This window comes from Aristolochia californica, unplaced genomic scaffold (assembly GCF_029961685.1).
Source record: "Aristolochia californica isolate CCGP_79_NKW_82.1479 unplaced genomic scaffold, dmAriCali1.0.hap1 SCAF_5, whole genome shotgun sequence".
Classification (NCBI taxonomy): domain Eukaryota; kingdom Viridiplantae; phylum Streptophyta; class Magnoliopsida; order Piperales; family Aristolochiaceae; genus Aristolochia; species Aristolochia californica.
In genome coordinates this window covers 3098951-3126605 of record NW_027182214.1, presented here as the reverse complement: position 1 = coordinate 3126605, position 27655 = coordinate 3098951, and the positions used below count along the sequence as shown (strand labels likewise).

General features: G+C 38.1%; 1 protein-coding gene and 1 pseudogene across 4 annotated transcripts; both read left to right on the top strand.

The window, feature by feature from the left end:
- Nucleotides 1-6916: 6916 nt before the first annotated feature.
- LOC137965522 (DEK domain-containing chromatin-associated protein 4-like) lies at nt 6917-26483 on the top strand. Of its 4 annotated transcripts, XM_068811783.1 has the most exons (14): nt 6917-7036; nt 7237-7284; nt 7509-7629; nt 7750-9301; nt 9420-9453; nt 22009-22088; nt 22553-22612; nt 23344-23454; nt 23584-23664; nt 23757-23837; nt 24468-24945; nt 25413-25522; nt 25635-25665; nt 25745-26483. In XM_068811783.1, exons 4-14 carry the CDS (start codon nt 7826-7828, stop codon nt 25894-25896), a joined length of 2694 nt encoding a protein of 897 aa, XP_068667884.1. In that variant the 5' UTR covers nt 6917-7036; nt 7237-7284; nt 7509-7629; nt 7750-7825; the 3' UTR covers nt 25897-26483. The 4 variants fall into 4 exon arrangements, with proteins under 4 accessions (XP_068667884.1, XP_068667885.1, XP_068667883.1 ...); XM_068811784.1 differs by lacking the exon at nt 7237-7284; XM_068811782.1 differs by lacking the exon at nt 7509-7629.
- LOC137966632 (26S proteasome non-ATPase regulatory subunit 12 homolog A-like) lies at nt 16308-17358 on the top strand (annotated as a pseudogene).
- Nucleotides 26484-27655: the final 1172 nt, after the last annotated feature.

Genomic DNA, 27655 nt, shown 5'->3' with positions numbered 1-27655 from the left:
GAAATGGCCGAAATTGATTTTCGGATTTCAGGTTTAGGGTTTAGGGTTTAAGGTTTAAGTAAAAGATATTTCATTATAATACAAAAGTTCAAGAGATATAGTTTAAAAATCTTTAAAATAAAAAATAAGTTGTAAAATAATATTAAATAATAAGGCATTACTTCTTTAGTTTTATTTAATTTTATTTAATTTATCATGAAATCAATTTGGGAGCTTGTTCTCTCTTCCCTCCCACTAAACAAAGCAGGGAGGAGCAATTAACTCACAAGGATGATTAGGGTTCATAGCTTCCTAAAATATTGAATTAATGACTAGCACCGAGTTGGGTTTAAAAAAGGCGAGTTAACTCTGTCCCTGCAAGGGAAAGCACTCGGCACTTTGCAGCAACCAACTTTCCCCATTTCAGTCTTCGTCTCCGCTGCTGCCGTCTCGTAGTTCAGTCGGTCAAATCGCTTTCTGATTTCTGACATGAGCAATAAAATACGCGCAGAACTTGATAAGGGTTATGGGTTTCCATCAAAACTCTGCTACGACTTCCAGACAGAAACGGACGCCAAGAATTTGTCTCTCTCTATGAAGGGTAACGTCTCATGATGCTGCCGAATGAAGCTGAAAAATCCGATTCTCTCCGATCTCGTCCCCTCGCCAAGTAGCAGGAAAATACCCCAAATGGGATATCTTAGAAATGGGTTGTTTTTTTGTTGTCTACCCTTCATGGATTTGCTGAGAGGAAGTAAAAAATAAACTGTGATTTTTTGGTTGATTATTGGGTTGCGGTGAGAAATAGAGGGAATTCGCCATGTGGTCAGCTCAGATATTTGCACATGGCTGTTCCCGTTTCCAAGCCCTGAAGCTGAAAAACCGATAGAGGGAAAACCAGAGACCTTTGCTTCTTCCGAGGGAGAATCAGTTGCAGAAAAAAAAAAACACCTGATTGGGCTTGGAGAAAACAAAAACCCGGTTTTTTAGGAGCGACGGGAAGTGTGAGAAGAGAAACAACCTAGAAATTTCAGTGCAATTTCAGTAAACAACGCTCATTGGCGCTTCGCTGGATCTGCAGGTGAATACAGGTTTGTATATTAACAGCTGGAATTTACATACAAATCACAGTAGGTTTTTGTTATTCTTCCTTCTGTATCTCCAGCTCCCTCGTAATCACTCTCAAGTTGCTTCATCGTCTTCTTCATCGTCTATTGCAGTCTCTGTCCCTTACTATTTTTTACTCCAAATCAGCTGAGACCGAGACGGGGTTCTTCTTCAAGTGCCTTTTCAAGCACCTTAGCAGCCTTACCTGCAGTATCACTTCATCTTCTTTATAAAGTAGTGCAGAAAAACCTCCCTTTCATCTCCTGTCTGCTCAGTCTCGGTTCAAAACTTTAAGATCGTAAGAGGGTCTCTAACTACACTTTTCTCCCTGTCTTCGTCTTCCTGTCATCTTTTCTTTTTCTTCTCCTTTGCTTATTTTACTCACTCAAGAACGAAAAAGCTGAGATTGAGATGCGTTTGTCTAACTGGGCGTTTCTCTTTAGTCTGCAACTTTTGGTTTCAATTTTGTTTCCTTTCTCTGATCAGCGACTATGAAAAACCCAGCTAAGAATCAAATGGGTTTTCTTGATTCGTCATGTTTGTTCAAGCAGTCACTCGTCTCTTCCATACTTCTTCTCTTCATCGTTCCTTTTTTCTCGTATTCCATCTTTTCTCCAGCATTTGTTACAGTTACAGTTACAGTTCTGGTCGCATCTAGTACTGCTGTTATACTCTTCAAATTCTCAAAGGATAAACAAGTTTCAGAAGAAGCTCCAACGCGAGAAGAGGCACGCGTTGAAAATAACAACCGGCTAGAAGGTCCGCCGGAAGATGAGAATGACCGGAAACTTTCGTCGGCAAGCGAGGCGGTGCTCCCACAGAAGGACACTGCAGTGATTCCAATGAAATCACCAGATGTCTTGTCAGACAGCGAAAGCGTCGATCTTTCCGCCACCACCTACGATTCTGATGTCGACTCGCCTTCGCCATACAATGCCAATCAGATTGCAGCGTGCTTCGACGAGTCGATATCAGACGACGAGAGCCTCATCGAACTCGCACTCCCCGACGGCCACTACGTCGAATCAGTACCACCCAAGACAGCATCCCAGCCAAACTCGCCGGAATATTCCCCGGAATCCATCTGCAGCCAGGATGGCCTACTGGAGCTCTGCTCTGACATGAACGAAGAAGATAATCTGATTGAAATCGACATCTCCATGGGTTCCATCAAGTGCTCAAGATTAGAGATCGAAGCATGACAAGCTGAAAACAGAAAACATGAACATTCATTGTTTTTTATTTTTAATCTTTCCTTTCTAGGGTTGGGGTTTTTAGGGTCGGTGGCTCTCTGCTCTGTGCTTTGATGTTGGAAGAGTAACTGCTTTTGGACACTGACTTTGCTTGCTTTCAAGCCTTTGAATGCTGCAGCTGTGGCATTTGACCCTGTGCTTCTCCTTTTTACTTTCCCCTTGTCGAAGCATCAAACTGTAACTGGCTTTGTGTAAGAACTATTTATTTATTGAAGTGCCAAAAACCCTAGCTTCCTGTTGATGTTTTTTAAGCAGAGTCGTCCATGGATATATACAACATCTTTGATCAAGACCCCTTATGAAGACAGAGCTTCAATCTTTCGTACCGTATATCAGCGAACCTGATTTACCAGATCCCTAAGAAAAATGTATATCACCGTAGAGATCACGCCATCTCCTCCCAAACAAGCATTTTAGCGGTTTCACCATTTATGACAGTAAAAGCTTCCGCATCGGGTTAGTCTACAATGCAGTAATTATTCTCGTATTAAGTAATTTATTAGATTAAGGGGTTAATGCACAATGAATTGTACTTCAAGTGAATAATTTGGATTCAGTCGTGTTTTACGAATCAAACACCCCCTGTCGGAGGCCGAGCCTCTATCCTAAAGCCTCTCGGCCTCGTTAGGAAAAATTAGACCATCGTCTTAAAAATAATAATTTATATTTTTTATTTATAAAATAATTATTTTTATTTATTTAATATATTTATTTTATAATTATTATATTAAATTAGTGATTTAATAGTCATAATTAAAATATTATTAAAATAAATATTTGATAAATTATTTTGGTTTAATTATCCCATTGCTATAATTAATTAAACTAATGGCTTTAAATTTTGTGACAATATATTATTAATTAATAATACATAAAAATATATATTATGTTACTGATAAATAAATATATTTATTTATTATATTAATTTTTTATTATTGTATTAAATTAGTGGTTTTTAATATTAAAACATATCTTATGTTATTAAAAATAATTTATTTATTTATTATATTCGCTTATGTTATTATTTTTTTAATAATTTATTCTAGTCACACGTAATTATTGTATTAATTTATAATAAACTATAATCATTAAGTATTATAATATAGTTTTTCATTAATTAGGATATTAAAATATTTTAATACTACACGTTAAATTCCTTTTAAGTGTAGTAACCATATTTATTTAGGTTAATTGTCTATATAGGTATATATTTTATTTAAGTATATTATAAAAGATTACTCATTCTCTTGTTTATATCATACTTTTCATTTGAGGGCACTAACACTCGAATTTGTTTTCCAGTGTACTTGAACTCGTCTATATTAACACCCAAATATGAGTTGAAGTTGAATAAATTCATTTAAGATAAATTGAATTCTTCACTTAATTTCAAGTTCATTGTAGACTAATCCCCTCCTGTGTTAGTTTCACCATTTATGACAGTAAAGATTTCCGCATCTGGAGTCACATTACTACTACAAATTCAGACAATATCGTAGTACTTGGGTTAGATTGAGTCCTCATGTTCCCTGCATGGCAATCAAATGGGTATGTGAGTGGGAGGTGGGGGGAAGCTGCTTCTCCATTAATGCAATTTTCCGCAAGGAATAATGAAGAGTAATCATAATTTATGCTCTCCTATCTTCCTCTCTCTCTTCATGGGGCTGCCTGCTTTTATGCCGAATGTGTTTCCTCTCGCCATTGATTGTTAGCCTTTATGAGTAGCGATTGGAAGGCTTTCTTCTTCGGTGTTCCCTTTCACAACAGAAAAACCCAGCTGGACCGGCAGGTTCCATTTGAACAAGCTTCAACCGAAACTGGTCCCTCCTCGAGACAAAAGTTGGGTTACTTGAAGGAGTTGTAAAGTAGGGAACCCAACCCATCCCACTTCACAAGGCTATTTTTTCATAGTTCCAAGGGGCATGTAAAGGGATCACCAGAAAACCCTGCACATGGATGGGATAGGGTGGGGAAGGGTTCCACTAATGGTACTTTTATAAATACCAAGTTTGAAAAACATGGTTTTTATGTTTATAAAATGGTAAAATAGTAAAGATGATGTAAAAGAAAATCATTTTATTCAACATTACATATAAAACCAAAACATGTTATGATGATTGGAACACTCCTTCAATTCAACAAACTCTTTTTAATACAGTTGTTCCTATTTGCTAAGTGTTCTCTGTCAGCTACTTCCTTGAAGGGAAAAAAAATGGACTTGAGCCCACCTCTAAGGATATTTTCAAACTAAGGATTTGGTATTATTGAAATACTTGCTAGGGATTGAAGTAGCGAGAAGCAAATGAGTTGTTTTGACACAACGAAAGTATAAAATAGATATGCTACAAAAATATGGTCTATTAAGAGTTAAGCCAACCAATACTCTAATGGAAGTGGGTCATGTGTTATGGTCCTAGGTTAAGTACCTATGTCTTTTGCTCCTTACAGGCCGGTCTTTTGGGTAGTATTGGTTAGGTGTTTAACATTTGGTATAAGAGTTAGCGCTACGTCACGGGTTCACTTCCCGTGTGCTGCAAGCGGCGTGTAGAGGTGTGTAGCCCTGGGCGGAGGGGGCGACCTAACGAAAGGGGGGACCAAAGTCTGTTCCCGCACCATGGGCCATCGCTATAAGTTGAAGGGGCGACCTGAGTGTATTCCCGCACCTTAGGGCCGTCGCTAGAGTGGGCCGTTTCCAGTGTAGGCCGTCGTGGGCGTCGGCCTCGCAACAGTGGGTGTGATGTTATGGTCTTGGGTTAAATACCTATGTTTTCTGCTCCTGACAGACCGGTCTTTTGGGTAGTATTGGCTAGGTGCTTAAGACCATGATCTCCATGATGATCAAAGTTCATATTTGATTGATAAGACAATGTATTAGAGATTTGTGGGTAAACTTATATATGGAACATTCACTAGACTAGACATCTCATTTGCTGTGAGTGTAGTGAGTCAGTTTATGGAACTTCCATACAAAGTCTACCTAGAAGCTACACATAAAATTTTAAGGTATCTTAAAGGGGCTCTTCGTAAGGGTCTTTTCTTTATACATAGTGGCCTTTTGAAAATTGAAGCATTTTCGAATGTAGACTATGCTGGTTCCAAATTAGACGGGAAGTCAACTACTGGTTACTTCATTTTCCTAGGAGTAATTTGATCAGTTGAAAAGTCAAAACTAGAATGTTGTGGTCAAGTCTAGTACTGAAGCTGAACATAGGACAATGACCCATATTGTTAGTGAGTTGTTGTGGGTGAGATCCATCTCACGGGAGTTGAGTTTCTACCTGAATGAACCCATGAACATGTTTTGTGATAATTAGGTAACTATCTTCATTCCAAGTAATTTAGTCTTCCATGAGAGAAAAAAATACATAAAAGTAAATTACCATTTTATTCAAGACGTTGTGATGAGAAGGAGGTAGTTACCCAATTTGTCCAACTTGCAGGTATCTCTACTAAAACACTGAAAAAGAGTGAATCCTTACCTTTTGTGATAAATTGAGACTCTTGGACATATACGCTCTAATTTGAGAGGGAGTGTTGTAAAATAAGTCTAAGAGTATTTTGGTTATTTCACCACTTTAATAAATATACTTTATATGTAATCTGATTCTACATGCTGAATTGTATCTATGGTTCAAATTTTATGTACATAGGATATATAAAATGAGAGATATAAGGAAAAAAAGTTATATTTTTATAATAGAGGGTATTTTTATAATATTATAAAACCACTTAATTAAATAGAGAGGGGGTCTTGCACACCCCCAAAATGCTCTCTTTTGAGCCTCTCCCAAATTCTAATCTTTATCTCTTCCATCTCCTCTTTCTTCTATCTCTTTCCAACTCTTCAATCTCTACTTTCTACATATGTCATTCAAGCATCCTTACACATCCCATAGTGGACTTCAACAGTGGACTTCAAATGTCTAATTGTTGAAAGAGTTTGACACAGTCTTGCAAAAGCATTTTGTGTTTGTTGGAAGCATCTTCCTCTAGTCTTTGGTTGACCAAACAAACTTCCTTCAAGTGTTACCCTATCAATCACATGGTGACACCAACATGGAACACATTATTGTATCGTGTCGGATTTTACGAATTCCGATACGATACCAATTTCCAATGGTACCCCTGAAATAAATCAGAAATACATCCTTGGATACGTAGATGCCAAAATTTGAAGTATCTTAATTCTTAACACGCGCGCATGATGTGCAGATCGTTGACTCGTGGACGTCAGTGGCATTTTTCGTAGTTTCACGGAATATATTAGTTTATCTTAATACTCATCCGGACGACGTGGCGATGAAATGCCGATCATGTCGGACGGCAGAGATCCCTTCCCGCATTCTCAGCATCAAATGCTGGCCGTCCAATTTGGCTCCTTCGGATTAACTTTCAAACGCCTCAACGTGGCATGCATCGCCCGTGCTGAATTCACAGTGCACGCATCGCGTCCGTCAGATTAGGCCGCGGCTTCTGAGCTGCGAGCCTCGCTCTCTTTCAAACTCGTCCGAACAAGGAACTTAAACGCTTCTTAAGTCCGTATTTCGAGTCCGGACTATAAAAGCGGGACGCAAAATTTACCTCTGTTGTTCGAGGAGGGAAAATAGGGTCCTTTTTTCCGGAGAAAAGAAGCCTAGGAGAAAAGATTCGCGAGGCTCGGGGAGGTTTTATGTGCCGGTTTGCTCGATTTTGATCAGGTGCGTGCTCGGGATTCTCCTGTAAGTTCGTGTCTGCCTTGAATTTTGTGGTTGTGGGTGGTGATTGTGCATGAGGGGGGGACTTAGGTTGTGTGTAGTGTTTTGGGGGGTTTTGAGCTGATGTGGTTGATTTTGTATGTGGTTAGGGTTGGAATTTGTTGGAGGGTCTAAAAGTGTCTTTTTTCTTGTCGGGTTTTTAGGTTTCTGGTGGAGCTAGTGGGGGTGGTCAATGGTGTTCGATGAAATTGGTGTGTAATTTTGTTTTTTCCTCGTATTTTACAATTTTAGCTTCCTGAAGTGTCATTTCTTTTTTTTAGGGAGCTGGGCATTGGAATGATTTCTATGCCTGATGATTCCTGTCTTGTGGAGTTGCTGCATTTTATAGATTTTTTTTAGAAATCTTATCTTTTGTTTTTTTTGTTTTTTGTTTTTTTCTTACTGCTTGTTTTTATTCTGCATGTTCTTTTTCCAGTTATTTTTAGTATTTTCAGTTTGTGGCAATTTCACAAGCTGCTTTTATGTTACGTGAGTACTTCACTGGCGAAGGGTCCCCTGTGGCATTTTGAGGAGGCTTTGCTTATGTGCGTCGAGTGGTTAGATTTCTCTAAGTATCCTTTTCTTCTACTTTTCCTTGAAAAAATGATTTCTGAGGTTGGTGCTGGCATTGGGGAACTTGTGGTTGAGCTGGCTGAATTTACGATGGTTTTTTTCAGGTGAAAATTGTAGTTACGTGATTTATTCTGTACCTTTAAGTTGTAGTGGAGTCGAGCCTGTCATAGTTTGCTAGAAATGGTAGAACCTGAGGCTCCGGAGGCTGGAGTGACTGGGATCACTGAAAATGGTCCCCCTAAGGATACTGGTGAGACAGTGGCGAACAAGGAAGAGGATGTTAATGAAGAAGGAAAAGAGGATTTGAAAGCTGAGAATGATGTAAAATTTGACAAAGAAAATGAGGAAAAAGGAAATGAAGTTGTGGAAGGAAAAGACAAGGAAGAAGAAGAAAAAAATGTGAAAGAAGGAAATGAAGAAAAGGAAACTAAGGATGAAGAAGTGAGTGGAAAAGGAGAAAACAAGGAAGAGAAGGAAAGAAACAATGAAAAAGAAGAACTAAAACATGTTGAAAAAGAAGAAATCAAAGAGAAAAAGGAAGAAACCTATGAAGAGAAGGAAGAAAACAAAGATACAAGCAAAGAAGAAAAGCAGGCAAATAGAGAGAAGAAGCAAGCAAGTGAAGAGGAAATGCCTGGATGTGAAGAAGCAAATCGAGTTAATGAAGAATCAAAGCAAGTAAAAGAGGAACAAAAGCAAGAAAGCGAAGTGAAAAGTCAAGAAACTGAAGAAGAAAAACAAGAAACTGAAGAAGAAAAACAAGAAATTGAAGAAGGAAAACAAGAAAGTGAAGAAGAAAAGCAAAAAAGTGAAGAAAAAACACAAGAAACTGAAAAATTAAAACCAGAGAGTGAGGAAACAAAGCAAGAAAGAGAGGAAGCAAAGCAAGCGGGTGGTGAAGTGAAGGAAGGAAAAGAAGAAGAAAAGGCAAAAGATGAGGAGGTGGAACAAAGAGATGAAGAGATGGAAGAAAAAGATGAAGAAAAGGAAGAAACTGGTGAGATGGAACAAAGAGAAGAGGAGATGGAAGTAAAAGATGAAGAAAAGGAAGAAACTGGTGAGCACAAGGATGATGAGTCTGAAAAAGCAGCAGCAGAACATGTAGAGAAGGATGATGAGGCTGAAAAAGAAGCAGCAGAACATTTAGAGAAGGATGATGAGTCTGAAAAAGAAGCAGCAGAACATGTAGAGAAGCATGATGAGTCTGAAATAGAAGCAGCAGAACTTGTAGAGAAGGATGATGAGTCCGAAAAAGAAGAAGCAGAACATGTAGAGAAGGACGATGAGTCTGAAAAAGAAGCAGCAGAACATGTAGAGAAGGATGATGAAGAAGCTGGGCCAGTGAAAGAGATGGAAGGTAAAAAAGTGGTGAAGGCTGGGAGAGGGTCCAGAAAACGGCGTAGGGGATGGAAAGGGGAAATAAATAAGCAGAATAATGAGAAAAAGACTGAAAAGGGAGAAGCTAAGAAATTTAAGGAGGGAGAGGAGAGCAAGGGTCATAGGGGAGAAGAGAGGAGGGAGGATGAGAATAAGGCAAAGGAACTCATCACTCCTGCTCCTTCCAGTGTTGATCGTCCTGTTCGTGAGAGAAAATCTGTTGAGAGGTTGGTGGTTTCTATGGAAAAAGAATCAAATAAGGGGTTTCTTATTGAAAAGGTGGGTTCTTTCTTTCTTCCTATTTCACATAATTTTATTTTATGTGCTAATGTTTCTTTACTTTGCCTGTTAGTGTGGTCTTTAAAAGTTATTTTTTCTTTACTTGTAAAAATTGCAGGGTCGAGGTACTCCCCTCAAAGACATACCAAATGGTATTGTTCAATTGCCTTAATCTATATATGTACCACTAGTTTTTCTTATGATTACTCTGTATATGCGTTGATCAGATTTTGTTAACATTGTGGTTCATATTGATTTTTTCATAATGATTTCTTAAGAGGGAAAAATTCAGAATGATTGAATGAAGCTTTATATAATGAGTTTTTAGAAAAATCATGTGAGTTTGTATGTCTCTTTTATGGCCTTTCTGGGACTCTGATGAAGAGTTTGTTGTTTTAAGAACATGTGCCGTGGGCTCAAGACTTGTTGCCATCATTCTAGGATGAGAGGTTTCAGTCAGTCCCATGGGTAACCTATGGACAAAAATGGGGAAGATCTATATCTTTAGCTCAGAATCTTAGGGATATCCTGCTCAGGAAATTGGAAGCCATTTATTTATTAGAATGTAACCAGCTGATATTGACATTTTCACCTTTCACGGCATAGAGTTCCGTTGGGTCAGATATCTGCAACTGTTTGCCAACAGATATCTGCATATTGATGCTGTGTAGGTGCTCATCTCTTGCATTCTGCTAGAGAAAACAACTTGCTCTAGTTTTACCGATAATGTGCCTGACGGTTGGGTATTACCTCATTCATGCATAAAAAGGCATATTAGCGGTCAGAGCAAATAGTCTTGGTCTTCCACTTCAGTAGTTCGTCTTTTTACGCAAGGATTCACTAATAAGAAGTAGGAATGCTTTCTGCTTGAGGATCTTCAATCAGTTTTGCCGACAGTTATTTTCTATTTTTTTGTACCTGTAAAGATAAATTTTCTTTTGATTCATTACACTTGTAGTCTTGTTTTCACAATATTAAGTGACGCCTCTGATGGATTGTTTTGTAAAACGTTTGACAAGTGCATTCTTGATTCGATTTGAAGTCCAGAACTAAGTTCTTATGATATTTCTGAGTGGATTGACCCTTTGGCTCAATGGTCACTTGTTTTTTTTTCTAGTATTTGAGGTCTTGGGCTCGAGTTTCACCCGGGTATGAGAGTGAAGTGTGTGCCTAATCAACATTTAGAAAAAAAAAACATATTTCTAAAGTACGAATTATGCAGCTTGGTGTCAGCAGGTTGCTTAGGTCTTTGATAGTTTTGTACAAGGCAATTTAACTATAGTCTTGGTAAGATGTCTTGTGTTCCTCTGAATATTTCTGTGTTAGCTAGGTGTAGTGAATAGGGCTGTGATGGAGGAATAGGTTCTGAGGAAAGCAAGGTGGTTTCCAGATCTTTTGGCTTGCTTTAATGGGTGGATGATGCATTTTTTTATCTGAGGTGCCTGAAGTGTATTGCTTATTCTGTTGGCTGTATATGTCGATTCTTATTGTCAACATTGTAGTTTTGTATTAGCGGCATTTAGGAGTCCGAAAGCACGCTTACATACATTAGCCCCCCTCCCCCACAAAAAAATAAAAATAAAAAAAATCTGTGGCTTTATGTATATCATATAGCTGATGAATGGTACTTGCTGTTAAAATAGTCAATGAATTTTAACTTATCTCTAACGTATCATCCACAAATTTTTGTTTTTCCATGTGAGAACTAATTTGATGAATTTATAAAGTGTTGGTGGCAGGAAGTTCTTGTATTGTCCTCAGGTGGGTTAATAGAATAGTTGCCTCTTATTATGATTTTCTTTTATTATAGTGGAAAATATATAGTTAGACAAAAAAGTATGATTAAGTGAATGATGATTCTTGGCATTAGTCTGTCCACTTACACCAAGCTGGAGAGGCTTGCTGTGCATCATGGTTTGGTGATGAGGGCGTAAAGACTGATTTCCTGTGAGAATGTTTTGAGTTAATAATTATGACTTGTAATATTTTAATATTTTCTCTTGCTAGGTGTTTGAATATATGATGTAATTCGGGTAGCACTGATGTAATTAGTTTACGTTTTCTGTCTTTTCTTCACTCTTATTAGGGTGAAGGGTATACTTGTAATATTGGTAGTTTTGATATCTATAAATATACCTTATGGGGGACGGTTTGGATCAAGTCCATAACCTCCAGTTTTCTCCCAATAGTGTCGCTCTCGTTTTTCTCCATGACCTAAATCATGGAGTCCTGAAAATCAACATGGTATCAGAGCATTGATTTTCAGGACTCGTAGCTATGGTATTTTTTCTTTTTTGATGGTTTGTTTTTCATAGTGACAACTTCGTTTATTTTTTATTTTACTGCTAGTTTTACTTTGTCTCCATGAGACCTAGCCCCGTGCCTCCCTCGAGGATCTGGTGCTTGACCCCGCTGGTTGGTCTCGCTGCTAGTTCCATCATGGGCACTATCCTCTGACCCTGAATTAGGCTCAGCTTTCTCAAGCTGTTGCGGCAAGGTTTTGTTTTTTTGAGTAAGGTCTGCTCCTCTCACTAATTAGCTGACTCCCGTCTTTGGTCATATTGGTTGGTCGTTGGCTGGTCATTGATCTGTTTTTTTGATAAAGATGCAATTCATTAAAAAGGCAAAAAATTACAAAGAGATAGGGAGCAAATCCCTAACAACAAGATGTTGAAGAGAAGCTCCTTGTTTGGCAAGCACATCTGCTGCCGAATTTGCAGATCTCGGAATGTGAGACCAAATACAAGAAAATAATGTCGTAATCTCTAAAATCTCCTAGAAAATTTCCCAATGCCTCCATGGCGGAAAGGAAATGCCATGGCCCCATCTAGTGACTACCTTGGAATCCCCTTCAATGTGAATTGGGCCACTACATTTATCTTTGAAAATCCAGAGCCCGTTGAGAAGACCATGAAGCTTTGTAGGCGTTGAGTCAGAGATGTCTAATGGACTCGCATAAGAAATACACTGATTACCAAATGAGTCCGAAATCACACCTCTGAAACCTGCGATCCCTGAATTGCCGAGAGAAGAACCATCAAAATTCAATTTTAAGTATCCAACCTCCGGGGGCGCCCACTCTTTCATAACTTGAATCTTGGTCCCCAAATGCATCCTTGCTAGGTTGCTCCAGTTTTCACGAATGGAAGTGCCCTTGAAAGAGCAGAAAGGTTTTTTCGTTAGGAGCCAGGTGGATATGTGGCCCGTCACTTTTTCCGCTACACTTTTCTCAGATTCAAATTTAGCCTCGAACCGCTTTCTATTCCGTTCATTCCAAAGCCCCCATGGCACAAAACTGACACATGCTGATAGCATCATTTTATCGAGCCCAGGAAGGGGATAGCTATAGATTGACTTGCTAAAACTGAACAGATCTGCAGAGATACATATTTGCAAACCCAAATTGCAAAAGATAGAGGTCCAAACCTTCCAAGAATACTAGCATAATAGCAGGGTATGGCTGGCGGATTCTTCTTCAATGTTACAAAAAGGACATAGTAGGTCTATTGTGGGGTGACCCCTTCTTCGAAGCACATCCGCTGTAAGGATTTTATTTTGGCAAGCACTCCACATGAAGAATTTTACCTTTGGAGGGCAACAGAGACGTCACACAAAGTATATATCATGCTCGCTCTGCGTTGAGTCCCAACCATTAATGTGTCTGTATGCAGATGCAACTGAGAATTTGCCGCTTTTGTCAGGCCACCATATTAGCTTTTCTGCATTAGAAGGCCTCATCCTGACATGATTCAAAGAACCCAGTAAATGGCTTGCTTCCATTGCCTCTGCATCAGAAAGACCCCTTCGGGGATGGAGACTCAAATCACCCCCCTAGAAAGCATCTGCCACTGTTATCTCCCTTTGAGTGGAGATAAGAAATAGACTGCTAAAAAAGTTTCTCAACGGTTCTTGTCCTGTCCACCAATCGTCCCAAAATTTAAGAGACCTGCTGCTGCCCACAAAGAATCTACAAGCTGAAGAGAAATTTGGAAGAAGTAAAAAAAGAGATCTCCAAATTGAGGATATCCCTCTCCGATTTCCCCCGAACATCCACCATAAAGAATTCCAGCCCAACTTGGTATGAACCATATCCTTCCAAAGGTTTGATGAATTTGTGTTAAACTTCCATATCCACTTAAGAAGCAAGGCTTTGTTCATTTCTTTTGATTTCCGAATCCCTAGTCCACCTAATTTCTTAGGATTGGTCATTGATCTTCATCCCCCAGTATACTACTGCCATGGTGTCATAGAAGTTATATAGATTGTCTAGTATATTGATTTTGTTATCTGCTGGTTTTTTGCATCGCTGAGAGATCCAGGCAAGCTTCCAATCAATTTCTGTTCCCGTACTGAAAAACTTCTAGTCCAGTTCCGCATTGCTACCTTGTCTCTGTGATCATTCAGGAAAGGTTAAAGCCATCAGAATCGTCTTCCTAGACATGCGTTGTTACTGGCACTAGCCTTGTTGGCAATTTTTTTCTAAAGCAAGTCTGGTATTGCTCTCTGCTTTGCTGGATTATTTCCTTTGCCGCGTTATCTTTAGAAAATTATCATTGGTTCATCGCCGTGGCCGCGACAATACGTCTCAGCTCTCTCTGGTTTTTCGCTCTGTTCGGAACCGGAGAAGATGACTCTATTGTGAGATTGATGAGCCGTGTTTCTGTTCATTGGATTATTTACTCTGTCGAGAATATTGTTTCCGGTGAGTCCTTTCCAGCGTCGGCGAGGGGAAGAAGAAGAAGTTCATCTCCTGAGCTATTCGGCGCTGTGAGGGAGAAGGAGACGTTTCCCAATTTTGCTGTTGTCGATGATATCGGGAAGTTCTCCTATCATCCAGGAACTTATGATTCAGGACCTGCATACTTATCTTCAAATAACTGCATTCCGTTTTTTAGAATCCGAAAAAAAATGCCGCTATGTTCAGCGACGAGAAGAGGTAGATGAAGACACTATTCATATATTTCATGTTTCCTAAGTTGGGAAACAGGAAATAATCAGCCAGGCCGTTCTATTTTGCCGAGACCTGGACTTGCCCGAGTCAAGCCAGCAAACCGGCCAACCCGAGGGCATTGTTTCTGCACCAGCCAGACTGAGTCAACTCGGACCAACTCGGTCCGGTCAACTTGACGGGCCATTTATTTTTGCCTCGGTATACGTATTTGGGTCCTGATTTCTATGCCGATTCCTCCCACAACTCGGCTATATTGGTCTATTATTTGACTCGATTCAACTCGATTCTCTATCTCCGGCTGAATTATTATCTTGGATTTTTACTTGGATTTGGTGCAACTTCCTTATTTACAGATGGACTCGCTGCGGACTATTTCATGTGTCATTATTATTCTTAAGGACCTCTATTATTTATTGGTTATCCGCTACTATACAACTGTACATATGGTGCATGTTATCTGGGCATTGGCCCATTTCCGCTGCTGCTATTGTGTCTCTTTGATTGAGACATTATTTTTGAAGAAGAATTCCTTGGTTGCTTGCCTTGGGTTCATTATTTGTTGACTGTTGTTGGCATTGGTTTGTTTGATACAAATTTTGAATTTCTTAGAAAAATAAATCACATGGTGGTCTTAGCATTGTATATTCCTCGTTACCCATTACCCATTACCCTTTGGCAGTCTTTTTCCTACCATCCTTTATTTGACTCTCACTTACCTTTTTTATTTTTTTGAAATGATGCTGAATTTTATTTTGAGAGCTGAAACGAGCTGATTACACGAGGGGAAGCCTTCCCAAATAATGAGAGATTGCTGGGAGGTTCCAAATTTTGGCAATTTATCAGCCAAAGAATTGGCTGATCTAGGAACGAGGTTCCAATTACAATAAATGGATGACACAATCTCAGCAATACAATCAATGATTGGCCAATGGTGCCAAGGAGGGGAGCTTTCTTTTGAACACAGCTGATGATAGTCTTTGAATCGCCTTCAATAATCAGCTTGCCAGGGAGTCGCTCTTTAAAGATTTGGAGGCCGAACAGAAGAGCACTCACTTCAGCAGTATTTGAATCAGCGATATCCACCGGCCTTGCATAGGATAAAATAGGGTCTCCACTGCTATCTCTGAAAACACCACCAGCTCTAGCCGGCCCAGGTAGTCTAAAGCATTGCCATCAAAATTGAGTTTGATGCTGTCGTAAGGGGGAGGATCCCAGGTGGCCATAACCGGCTTCCTACGAGGGCCCGCCATGTGCGCTATCAAACCCCAATTTTCTTGAAGGGAGACGCCCAATAGAGAAGCAAACTCCTTCCTAGAATATAGCCAGCTCGAAATAAGGCCCACTGCTTGAGACTCTCACTTACCCTTATTGGCCAACCCTTTTTAAAGCATTGCTTTGGTTATCCCTTTTATTCATATGGGTGTTTTAAGTCCATTGAGATTTTTTATTGGTACCTGTGGTCTTTTATCACCGTCTTGTGAATGACAACAATCTCTCATTGTTTGGGAAGGCTTCCCCTCGTGTAATCAGCTCGTTTGAGCTCTCATAATAAAATTCAGCGTCATTTAAAAAAAAAATCAAGAAGCTTGCAGAGCTTTTATGCTTGAGTTTGCTGGATGCAGAGAAGCATCTATCAGATATGGTGGTGTCTAAATCCCTTGTACCTAAAATAGACAGGCCAATGGGAATAGTGTGCTTTCAGGTGGTTAAGGATAGCAATGACGTTCTTAATATGTGGGCTACGAATTTAGAGAAGCTGCTCGACCTTGTTGAGAAGAGCTGCCACCAAATTCACAAGGAAACGATGGTTTACAAAGCTGCTCTCAAAGTTTAAACCCCAATTTGGTCAAGGTTGATTCATTCTGGGGACAAGATTTTGTATTTTGTTTCAGATCATATGTTCAATTAGTTACGCTTCCCAAGGGATTTGTAGAATTGGAAAGAAGTGAGCAAATGCAACTTATACAATTGTTTTGGTGGTTTTAGGAATGTAATGCGAGATGTAGAAATTGATCAGACTTGTTGTTTATTTATTTACTTGCTCTTGTAATGGCAGAAAACGATGCCCTCATGGACAAGGAATGCGGCATTTTTCTAGCTTGTAGCATTCCATGAAATCGTCGGTAATATGGGTTAGCCTAAAAAAAAAAAAAAAGCTTGCAAAAATTAGGGAAGAGCAGGGCCAAATTTCTGAGGCTGCTGATTTGATGCAAGAAGTTGCTGTGGAGACATTGGAGCAATGGCAAAGACTGAAAAGATAGCATTTATTCTTGAGCGAGTTCGTCTATGTCTAGATCGTCAAGATTATATGCGTGCTCAGATCCTCTCAAGGAAAATTAGTTCACGGGTTTTTGATGTACCTCTCAAAGGAGAAGAAAAAGCCAAAGGAAGGTGATGCTGTTGTTGAAGAGGCCCCTGCAGATATACCTTCACTTTTAGAGCTGAAGCGAATATATTATGAATTAATGAGAAGCTATCATTCACACAACAATGATTACCTGGAGATTTCCCGTAGCTACAAGGCAATATATGAGATCCCTTCAGTGAAAGAGGATCCATCATAGTGGATTCCAGTGCGGAGAAAAATATGCTGGTATTTGGTCCTGTCCCCACATGATCCCATGCAGTCGAGCATTCTAAATTCTACTTTGGAAGACCAAAATCTCTCTGAAATTTCTCATTTTCGTTTGTTGTTGAAACATTTAGTTACAATGGAGTTGATTCAGTGGACAAGCCTTTGGGACACATATGGGGTTGAGTTTGAAAATGAGAAGGATATGCTTGGAGGACCCTTAGGTGATAAGGCAATAGAAGATCTTAGATAGAAAACGTAGACTAATTACATCAGTGCCACCCTAATTACATCATATATTCCAACAAGTTATGATAACTGGTTCAGTCAATGTTAAATCATATGGTTGATCTTTCAAATACAGTATTACTAAAAGGAAATCTTTTTGGTAGACCTGTGGTACTTTTGTATTATTGAATGAGACACAGAGGATGTTTATAGAACACTTGTGGGGGCAACTTACACTTGGTTTGATTGTGTAAAGACATTGTGATGATTATGGGGGGGTTAGTCAACTTGAAGTCCGAGATGATCTTCAACCGCATGATGCCCTTCAATAGATGAAGTCGTTAGTGGAGCGCAGATGACATTTCATCTGGATGTAGGGGATGAAGCGGTCCTTCATCTCCACGGTTTAAATCCTTCATCTCAAAGAAGGCCATATTTGATCTTCTTTCAGATGAAGGACGCGCGTGGGCTTCCGGTTTTTTTTTCCCCTCTCTCCTCGCACCCCCATCTCTTGCGCGTCCTCGTTTCTCTTTTTTCCTCCCTCTCTCCCGCCCTCTGTCTCGGAAACTTTCCAAGTGGAGAAGCCCCAACGGATTGTGATTCGCCATCGGAGAAGTAGGAGACTCCGTCGGCGAAATTTCTGCAAGGGTTTTCTATTCCGGGGGCTGAGACACAGAGCTTAACAGGTTTTTGAGAGCCGTTTGTCTCGAAAACTCTCCACACGGTGAAGCCCCAACGGGCTGCGATTCGCCACCAGAGAAGCATGAGACTCCGTCGGCGACATTTTCACTCAACCTCCGTCTGGGCAGCACAACGGCAAACGACCCGTCGGCGAAATTTCCGCAGAAGGAGGAAGAGGCTTCCGATTACAATTTTCCTAAGTTAGGAAAATTTAATCAGTGCAGTACGCTGAGTCGTGCGCCGGGCCGGGCTTACTGAATCGAGTCAACCCAGGCCAACACGGCCTGGGCCAACTAAAAATAAAATAAAATAAAATAAAATAAGCTCCAGTTTTAGGCATCCAGAGGGTGGACATAGCTATCGTGAATGCTACTTGGGCACAGGTGGAGACGTCGGCATACAGACCCTACTTTCGAGCTTTTGGACAAGCTATATTGATCTACTCCGTAAATTCGATTGGAGCTTAATTAGCTGCCTGGATTGATTTTCTCTGTTCGTCGTGATCTCTGGTTTTTCAGCACCGTGGGAAGAAAATATTGTTGGAAAATTTGATTTTCCTAAGTTAGGAAAAAATTAATGTGGCGCCGGTTCAGCTCCTGACGCAACCCAGCACTATATCAATTTTATTACTATATTGAACGTCATATTTAAGTGTCTGGTAAATAAAATATAATTAAAGTATGCATTTGATTAATTAATTACTTTTAATTTTGTGAAAATATATTATTAATTAATACCATGTAAAAAATCTATCTTATGTTATTAATATAATACTTTTTTATTCATTAATCATATTTATTTTTTATTTACTCTATTGTATTAGTGATTTGATAGTGGTAATTAAAATATTGTTAACTCAAACACTTGGTTTAATTAACCTTATTTTTATAATTAATAAAATTAATGGTTTTAAATTTCGAAGATGAAGATGAACTTGTCTACACTAACACCCTATTTCGAAGATTTTGAACATGAACTTGTCTACACTAACATCCATTTCGAAGATGAAGACCATGTAGATGCATGAGATGAAGATGAAGATCAAATTTACAGTTTGTTGACTAACCCCCCCCTCCTCTATATGTTGTTAAGTTTAGCTATTTGCTTTGTTTAAAAAGAATTGGAATTTTTCTATTTTTTTGAAAATGGTGAATAGCTTTTAATATTACAACATGAAGTTTAAAATACAACATAGATTACATCATAAGGTACAAAATCTGGTATAGACTACTCTAGATAATAAGAGAAGTCCCTGAAGCTAAAGAAATTTTGATGTCCAACTTTTGTAAGCATAACAACTACTGAATTGGCTGGTCTGGGAACTTTACTCCAAGTTATATGTCAATTTGAAGATAGGTCAGAAACCTCATCAATTGGATTCGCCCTCGGCCTTATCTCTACCTGGATTCGCCCTCGGAAAGAATTTGGCTGTCTATCATGTACACCAATTGGAATATTATTGTTCAGATGTCCATGTCCTCTGCACCCCGCCGAGTCGATATTTGGAAGCCTCCCCCCACCGGTTATTATAAGCTCAACTTTGACGGCAACGCTTTTGGAATCCCGGGTTTGGCTGGCTTTTTTGGGGGGGGGGGGAGGAGTCCTCTCGGCGTTGCTGACCTGACCACTGCTGAGCTCTTTGGTCACCTCCACGGGCTTCGCATCTACCAAGCTCGCTTCAGAGGTCTACTTATCGTGGAGGGTGACTCCAAAGTTCTCATTGGCTGGTGCTTCACCGCCTCCTTCCCCCCGTGGTGTCATTGGCAGATTTTTCTTGATATTATGGACATTGTTTCCACTACCTCTTGTCCTTGGTCCCATGTTCTTAAATTAGCCAATTCTGCTACTGATTTGTGTGCTAAATTGGGTCCCTCCTTACAATATCTTGTTATTAGGGGAGGCCTCACTTGATGTATTCTTTTGCTTTTCTTCATAATAAAATCATCACCGTCTTAAAAAAAAAAAGTCACGCTCTATTTTTTCTTATGTGGATAGAGTTCTGTTGTTCCTCGTTCCTATCCTAGTCATGTATTCTCTTCAGGAGACAACTCCTTTCCTTTTCATAAGTTAGTTTCCTTTGAGCACATCACACCTTTATTTTGTAGTTCACGACTTTGGACTTTTGACTTTTGACTTTTGACTGAATTGATAGCCTACTGAACTTTAATGATACTCTCCTGCCACCATGTTATCAGTTTGTCTTTAAAGTCTTTTTTATTAACCATGCAGCTTCAAACTTAAAAGCTTGGGGGCCCACGAGTTTGAGGCCATTTTAAGCAAGATTAGGATATAAACGAAGGCATTTAAAAAGGGTGGATATTTATAATTAAGAATGTTAAAGAATAGTTGTACATGGATTAGTGAGTACAAAAATCTTGAGTTTATTAGTTGGGAAATAGGCTTCCTAAGGTGGCTAGTCATTTTGGGATGGGCCTTGGACCCAATTTAATATGGTATCAGAGCAGGTACTCATATGTGGGCATGCACCTAAACTATCTACTTGTAGAAGCCACAAAAAGAGGGCCTACACCTAAACTATCCACTTGTAGAGGCACAAAAGAGGGTCTATACCTAAACTGCCTACTCCTAAATTATCCACTTGTAGAGCCACGAAAAGAGTGTCTACATGTGAGGGAGAGTGTTAAGGAATAGTTCCACATGGATTGGTGAGTACAAAGATCTTGAGTTTATTAGTTGGGAAAGAGGCTTCCTAAGGTGGTTAGTCATTTTGGGATGGGCCTTGGACCCAATTTAATAAAGAACAATGAAGAAAAGTATGGTTCCAAAGAACTTTGATAATATCTAATTGCATATGACCTTTTTCGTACTGTTCATGTTGATGAGACTGTCGGAGTAAGTCTCCAAGCAGCGCAAATTCATAGCTTCAGCTATGAATGTGTCTATAATACTCAAGGCACTAATTAAACCATAATTCGTGAAATATATTCACATAAGTATCACAAGAGTGCTTACGTTGAATTTCAAATGCATAAATTGATTAAGAATTACTTAAAAGTTCTTTTGACTTTAGAATTCCAAACTGAATCATTACTTGCAAATTTAAACATTAGCTGTGTGAAAACCGAGTAGGTCAAGATGAAATTCGGTTCACCTTGAGATAAAAAAAGAAAAGAAAAGTAGCCAAGTACTCATATTATAAATGTTGGATGAAGCAGCTGTTTTTTGAATGAAGATATAAAATAATTAATTTAGTACCTGAATTATTGTAAAGTGTAGTTGTCTATAATAAATTAAGGTATGTATGAACTTTCCATATTAATGGACACAGATAGATGTTGTTCGTACATGTAGTATTGTGTTAAATAACCTTAACCTGCCAAATATACTGTTCTCTAGTTATAATGTTATTCACTAATGCCATTAATAAGTTGCCTAAAACTGTTGTTGATAAAGGTACTATCACTTTAACAAGAGAAATATCTTACATTTATTTCAACCAACACATAACCATGAAAAATAAAATGATGCATGGGAAATCTTTTACTTTGATGGGATTTATATTTGTTATTATTTTTTTTTTGAAAGAATTTATATTTGTATTTGTTATTCTGAATAATGTTTTTTTTTGGATTATCCAAAAAAGAGAAAAAAGATTCTCTTGCAATCCAAAAATTATCCTTTTACGCTTGACCAGTCAGTTATTGATGTGAAAAGGGTTTGGCCAAATTAAAATACGCAATAGTGAAAATGACAATTTGTGTTTGTCAGAAAGTTATAAGTGTAGAGTGTCGAGTATTCATTATTCATGCTTAGATAGAAAATTTAGTTTTGACATTTATTTAGATGAATTTCTGTAGTTTTACTTTTCTGCTTAATCTGTAAATGAACACTTCCATGTTATTTGGTATTACTGTCTTGATTGTTCCAATTTTTTTCTGGATTGGTCTGTGCTATAGATTTATGATTTCTGATAGGTGTTGCTCTGGTGCATTTTTGCGAGTTTTATATTGTAATTGCAAAAAAACGTATTTTGAGCATCTAATCACTTTTGTCTCACAGTTTTTTGAGATGTTTCCTTTTATTATTTAGAAACAAGTTTTGCAATGTCCCTTTTTGCACAATTATATGGATTTCTTTTTGAAATGGATTTCTGGATAGTTCTTTTTTTTTGGTTTTGCTTATCTATGTCAGTTTCTGAGCTATGTTGCCATTTAATATTTTCTGCTGGGTTATTTTTTATGCTTTTGTTTATTTCCATGATAGCCATAATCGGTATTCTTAGTAACCTTAACACGTGTTTTTAATTCAATACAGTGGCATACAAGCTATCAAAGAGAAAAAATGAAGAAATTGTGAGAACACTTCATATGGTGCTTTTTGGAAGGAGGGGAAAGGTAATAAAAGTTTTCACTACTACATTTTCAATCCTAGTATAATACTTTCAGTTTAGAATATTTGTTAAATTTTCTGTAGGATTTTCTCAAAAAAAATTCTTTGTATGAATTTTGTTTTGAACTTCTGACCTTGGTTGGCCAGATAATTATTTTTCTGCTTACTATATGGTGGGATCAGTGTAACATTGACAGAGATAATTGCATTGTTGTGATTCAAAGTTTGTAGTTAATTTGGAGCTCAAAGTGTTTCATTTACAGAGTTGATTTTGTCCTTTTTTCGAAATCTAAATTGGTTAAATGTTTACTTCTTTTATTTACATTGTATATATTAACTGAAATTTTGCAATTACTGGGGCAGCTAGTGATGCCATTTAAATTTAAAAATTGGTTGGCCATGATAATCAAAATTGCTGGTATTTGGGCTCTCTATGAGAAAATATAATGAAGTCTAGTGTGTGTTGCAGGCGATTCTGTGCAGAAATAATGTGTTCCAGTTCTCAGGCTTTGTATGGCATGAGAATGAGGTAAAGTTATTCTGACTGAAGTTGGCTAGAACAACACTTGTAATATTCGCTAAGTTGTGTGAAAACTGCTTGCAGTTTTCCTTGGTCAAATGAGTCTGCTCCATTTAATATTGACAGAGGGGATTTGGCTGACTGTTGAGAGTCTACTTTTTGCGTAAAAGTTTTCTTTAGTTTTATAAATGCATTTGCTGATTATACAAAGAAAAACACTACTCGCCTTATCTCTTCAACAATTTTAAATAAATGAAAGTTTCCACAAAAAGTTAAAGAAGTGAGATGGGAAACAAGAAAATAGTTGCTAAGACTTATGAACTGAATGTGAAACATTCGCAGAGACATTGAAGAGATAACTAAGGATGGTTTTCAGTGTGCAAATATGGCAGGCAAAGATATATCAAAGGAGAGGACCTTATTGTTGTTTTGAGATGTTGCAGATCTGCAGAATGGTTAAAATTTTGCAACCTTTTATGTCATTTAACTCCTTTTGTTTTTTTTTTATTTAATTATTTATTTTTTGAGATTCTTGAACCATTTTTCGTGCAATCTTACAGTTGTCTCTTATCTTTTTGAAGGTTTAGTATTTATTCTAGGAAAAGGTTCCTGATAAACATGGTGCTGTTTCTGTTTTATTAGTTTTGTTTGGTGAAATGGGGTTTCCTTTTCTTTTCTCTTCTTTTCCAGTATTATATTTTGCATATCTATGCAGATTCAGAATGCAATCTGTGTTGCAGGAAAAGCAGAGAGCTAAGATAAAGGAGAAACTTGACAAATTTGTCAAAGATAAGTTATTTGAATTTTGTGATGTGCTTGACATACCTGTGGCCAAGGCTACATCAAGAAAGGTGTGTTAGCTTTTCCCCGCTCTCTTGGATAGGAAATATATGACCCTCATGTTTGCAGGCCATTGTTGTCATGCAAGCATGCCCCTACTTGGAGAGTAACCTTATAACAAAATTGAGTTGGACATGCAGGAAGATATTGTGGCCAAGTTACTGGACTTCATGGCAGCCCCTCATGCCACAACAGATGCCATTCTTTCAGAGATAGAGCAGGTTTTGCATTTAGTAAAGTTTCATGGTGAACATATGATCGGTTATGAGGACTTTCTTCCAGTTTTATTCTTATTTGATATCTAACTTTGCAGTCAGGCAAAACTAAGCGCAAGAGGACAAGCCACACAAGTGTGTCAAAGAAGTCAATGGTTGCACCGAGTAGCTCTGGACGGGTATCTCTTCTTTTTGACAGTGTCTGTGCGTCTGCATTTACTTTGTGCCTTCTGTCTGTACATATAATATTGGCATAAATGTATTCTATCGAAACTAAATAACTATTTGGTTTGTCTTCTTGTCAAGTGGATAAATCATTAATGGGATTTATAGATTGGACCCAGTATCAGTTTAGGACCGTCTTGAGGAGTGGTTTAAGTTGTGGTTAATCTGTGTGCTATGCCACTCATAATGATCATTTGCAGTTCGCCTAGTGGTCAGGCCACTGTTCATGAGTCTTGAAGTCTCCAAGTTATCATTGATCACATGAAAATGATAGAAAGAACGAAAGTAATGATTTTCTGTGTTTAGTCATCAAATACTGCTTGGACAAGTAGTTGGATTTCGGCAGTATCTGGGAGTGTGTGCCACCTGTCATTTATGGTTAAACTTGGGGAAAACAAAGGACACCTGTCATTTATGGGTAAACTTAGGGAAACAAAGGACCTTTCTGCCTATGTCTGGTGTAAATGAATGTCTTAGAAGTTAAGACTTGTCTATGATAGTTGAGATCCAATCCTGGGTAAGTTGGAAGCTTACCCTTGTTTGGCTTCCATCTGATTTCTGTAGCTTGTATTTGTTGTCTGCAGAAGCGCAGAAAGAGTGGCGACTCATCAAAGGCAAAGGCAAAGAGGAGTGAGCACGAGTCAGAAGATGAATCTGAGAAAGAGAAAGAAGAAGAAGAGGAAGAAACTGAAAATGGGATACCTGATGAAGATGAAGATGATGGTGAACTGCCTGAGGATTCTGAAAGTGAGAAGAAGGAAGAGGAGTCAGAAGACGAAGAGGAGGCAGAAGACTCTGGAAAGGCCAGGAGTGTGCAAAGATCTGCAAAGCGAGGCTCTTCTGGAAAAGCGAGCACAGCGAAAGTCGTGAAAACTCCTAAGAAATCAACTCCTGCAGCAACTCCAAAGAGCTCTTCTAGACCATCATCTTCTAACCGTTCCAAGTCTGATAGATCTGTTGATGCTAGCCCAAAAGTCTTTTCAAGGAAAAGGAAAAACGAGGAAGCAACTCCCAAGACGAAAACACCAGTACCATCCAAATCTGTATCCAAGGATAAAAGTGGTAATGGTTAAGATAAAATTTTGATTTGTCCTTTACTCATTAAGTAGAAGCCTGAAGGAGTTTGCCTTCATGTGCATCTATGCAGCTTTTTTAATTTTCTTTGAAAGAAAGAGTTATCTATTGACAAGCAGCATGTTTGTTTTAAGGTGCGTTTTTCCATTTTGTTGCTGGATAAGCCCTCAGTTTGTTTGACACGTTGTCCAACAATAGGAAAAGTGTTGTTGTTTTTTGAAGCAGTTCTGTACGTGTTGTAAACTGTCCAACTGCTTTGACGCCCTTTCATTACTTTGTAGAACTTTTGTACTCTCCCAAGAAGTTCACAAGAAATAGTTTATGAAAATAGGTGAAGGAATCTGAAAATTTCCGCTTACATTCACATAATTTTAGTAGACTTTATTTGGACAGAAAGTGGAAAGCTAACTTGGAAAATATCATTTTTATCTGAAATATTTGTGGATGTTCTGAAGGTAAATCATCGGGAAGAAGGAAAAGCAAATCCAAAGAGGAGTCTGGTCCGAGTGAAGAGGAACTCAGGAAAGCGATTTGTGATATTTTGAAGGAAGTGGATTTCAACACAGTAAGTTAAAATGCAGTTTACAATAAGTGGGGATGACATTTGTTCTACTAATTATTTTTTCATGAAAGAAAATTGTTATTAATTTTTTTTTCTTTTTTACTTTCTTCCACAGGCAACATTCACAGATATTCTCAAGCAACTTGGTAAGTGGCACTAGTTAAAAGTGCTTTTTTGTGTTTTCTACTAATCCTTCATTAATTGATGCATTTGTTTCTGTTGCAGCCCATCAATTTGAAGTCGATCTGATGCCAAGGAAGTCTGCTATTAAAGGCATGATCCAAGATGAACTGACCAAGTTAGCTGATGAGGCTGAAAGTGGAAGTGATGACGATAAGGATGAAAGTCCAGATGATGCTGATGAAGCAGAAGCTTGATGTGTTAAAACATTCTCGAAAATGGTATTTATTTGATCTTTTGATTCCATGAAAAAGAATGTTCTCGCTTCAGTTGGTGCTTGGGGAAGGGTGGAGGAAGCCATCAGTAACTGCTATACTAATACCAGTCACCTTGAATCTTGAAATGGCTTCATCCTGTGAGGGCATGCACAGTTATTATACTCGTCCACAGGATGACAAAATGTTTTCTGTATGAGTAACATAGATTTATAGAATTAACTTTTAATTTAATCTGACCCATGAGCATGATGTATGTATGAGCTGGTCTTTGGAGTCTTGGCCTGTAGAATATGTAGAATTAGTAGACAGTTGATGATATATAGCCCCTCATGTGCAGTTCCCTGTGTGGATCTATCTCTTGTATGAACATCAACATTATAAATTTGAACCACAATCTGGAAGACCTCTTCTAGTTGGCAGGATATTGCAAGGTGACTTTGACTTGAAAACTGGTTTTCTTAATGGAAAAAAGAAGGCACCAGTCTGTAAACCAACCACCAAAAAGCGAGTTTTCTCGGTCACTCTCTGCAATCTTACATGCTGATGAGGTATATGGGTGGAACGAATTGTTTGAACATCCCATTTTTTTACTTCTTTTATTTTTGCAGTCCAGGTTTATGGGTAAATTTTTTGTTCATAAGATTGACAAGAGCAGGTTATTTCCAGGCTACCTCCAAAGGTGCTCCAGGTTGACCTCTTTTTTTGCTCCATGTTACTTTTACTTTTGATGTTTCGGAATGCAAAACAATATTTTCATGTTGTCTACCATGTTTATGTGTAAAGTTGGATCCAAGGCCTCTCCCAAAATGATTAACCAATTTAGGAAGTCTATTTTCCAATGAATAAAGTCAAAATCTTTGTACTTATTAATCCATGTGGGATTATTTTCTTAACACTTTTCTCACTTGTAGGCTCTCTTTTGTGTTTCTACAAGTGGATAATTTAGGCGTACTCTTTTTTGTGGCTCTACAAGTGGATATTTTAGGCGTAGGCCTTTCTTTGTGGCTCTATAAGTAGATAATTTAGGTAGAAACTCTTGTTTATGGTTTTACTAGTAGATAATTTAGGCGTAGGTTTATATATGAGTACTTGATTTGATACCATGTGCAAGTGTTGTGGACCCAATTTAACAATATGCATATAGATTATTCTGAATTGTTACCTTTTACATTATATAATATATCGTTAAAATAGATACGGGATACAAATTAAGAGGAAATAAGAGAGCATTAACTTGAATTGAGGCAGGTAGTTTTGATCCATGCATTTGGCACAAATTAATAGTCTTGACCTCTTAGTTGCATATCATAATTGAAGAAGGATGTTGTCTTCGAATGCAGAATGCTAGCAAACTTTCCCTTTGATTATTATTTTTTTTGAAATCTAAATAAATATTTCTTCATTTTTTGTTAATTTATATTGTATTTTTAAATTTGCTCAATAATCTGTGTGTAATGGGGTTGTGGCAATAATTGACCTGCTAATGGGCAATGTTTTACATCTCTAGCAATATATTTAAAAATGGAGAAATTGGGAAATAGATTATTAACTGAAGCACCTGAAGTGGTAAGATGATTCAATTCATCATGGTTTATATATTTTATTTATATAAAATATTTAATGGCATAGTGAAAGATGTATTATTTATTTATATTTTTATTTAATGGCAAAATACCATGTTGAAAGACTTAATAATTCAAACCTTGTAAGGCAACCAACCTAATATGCTCTAAAGATA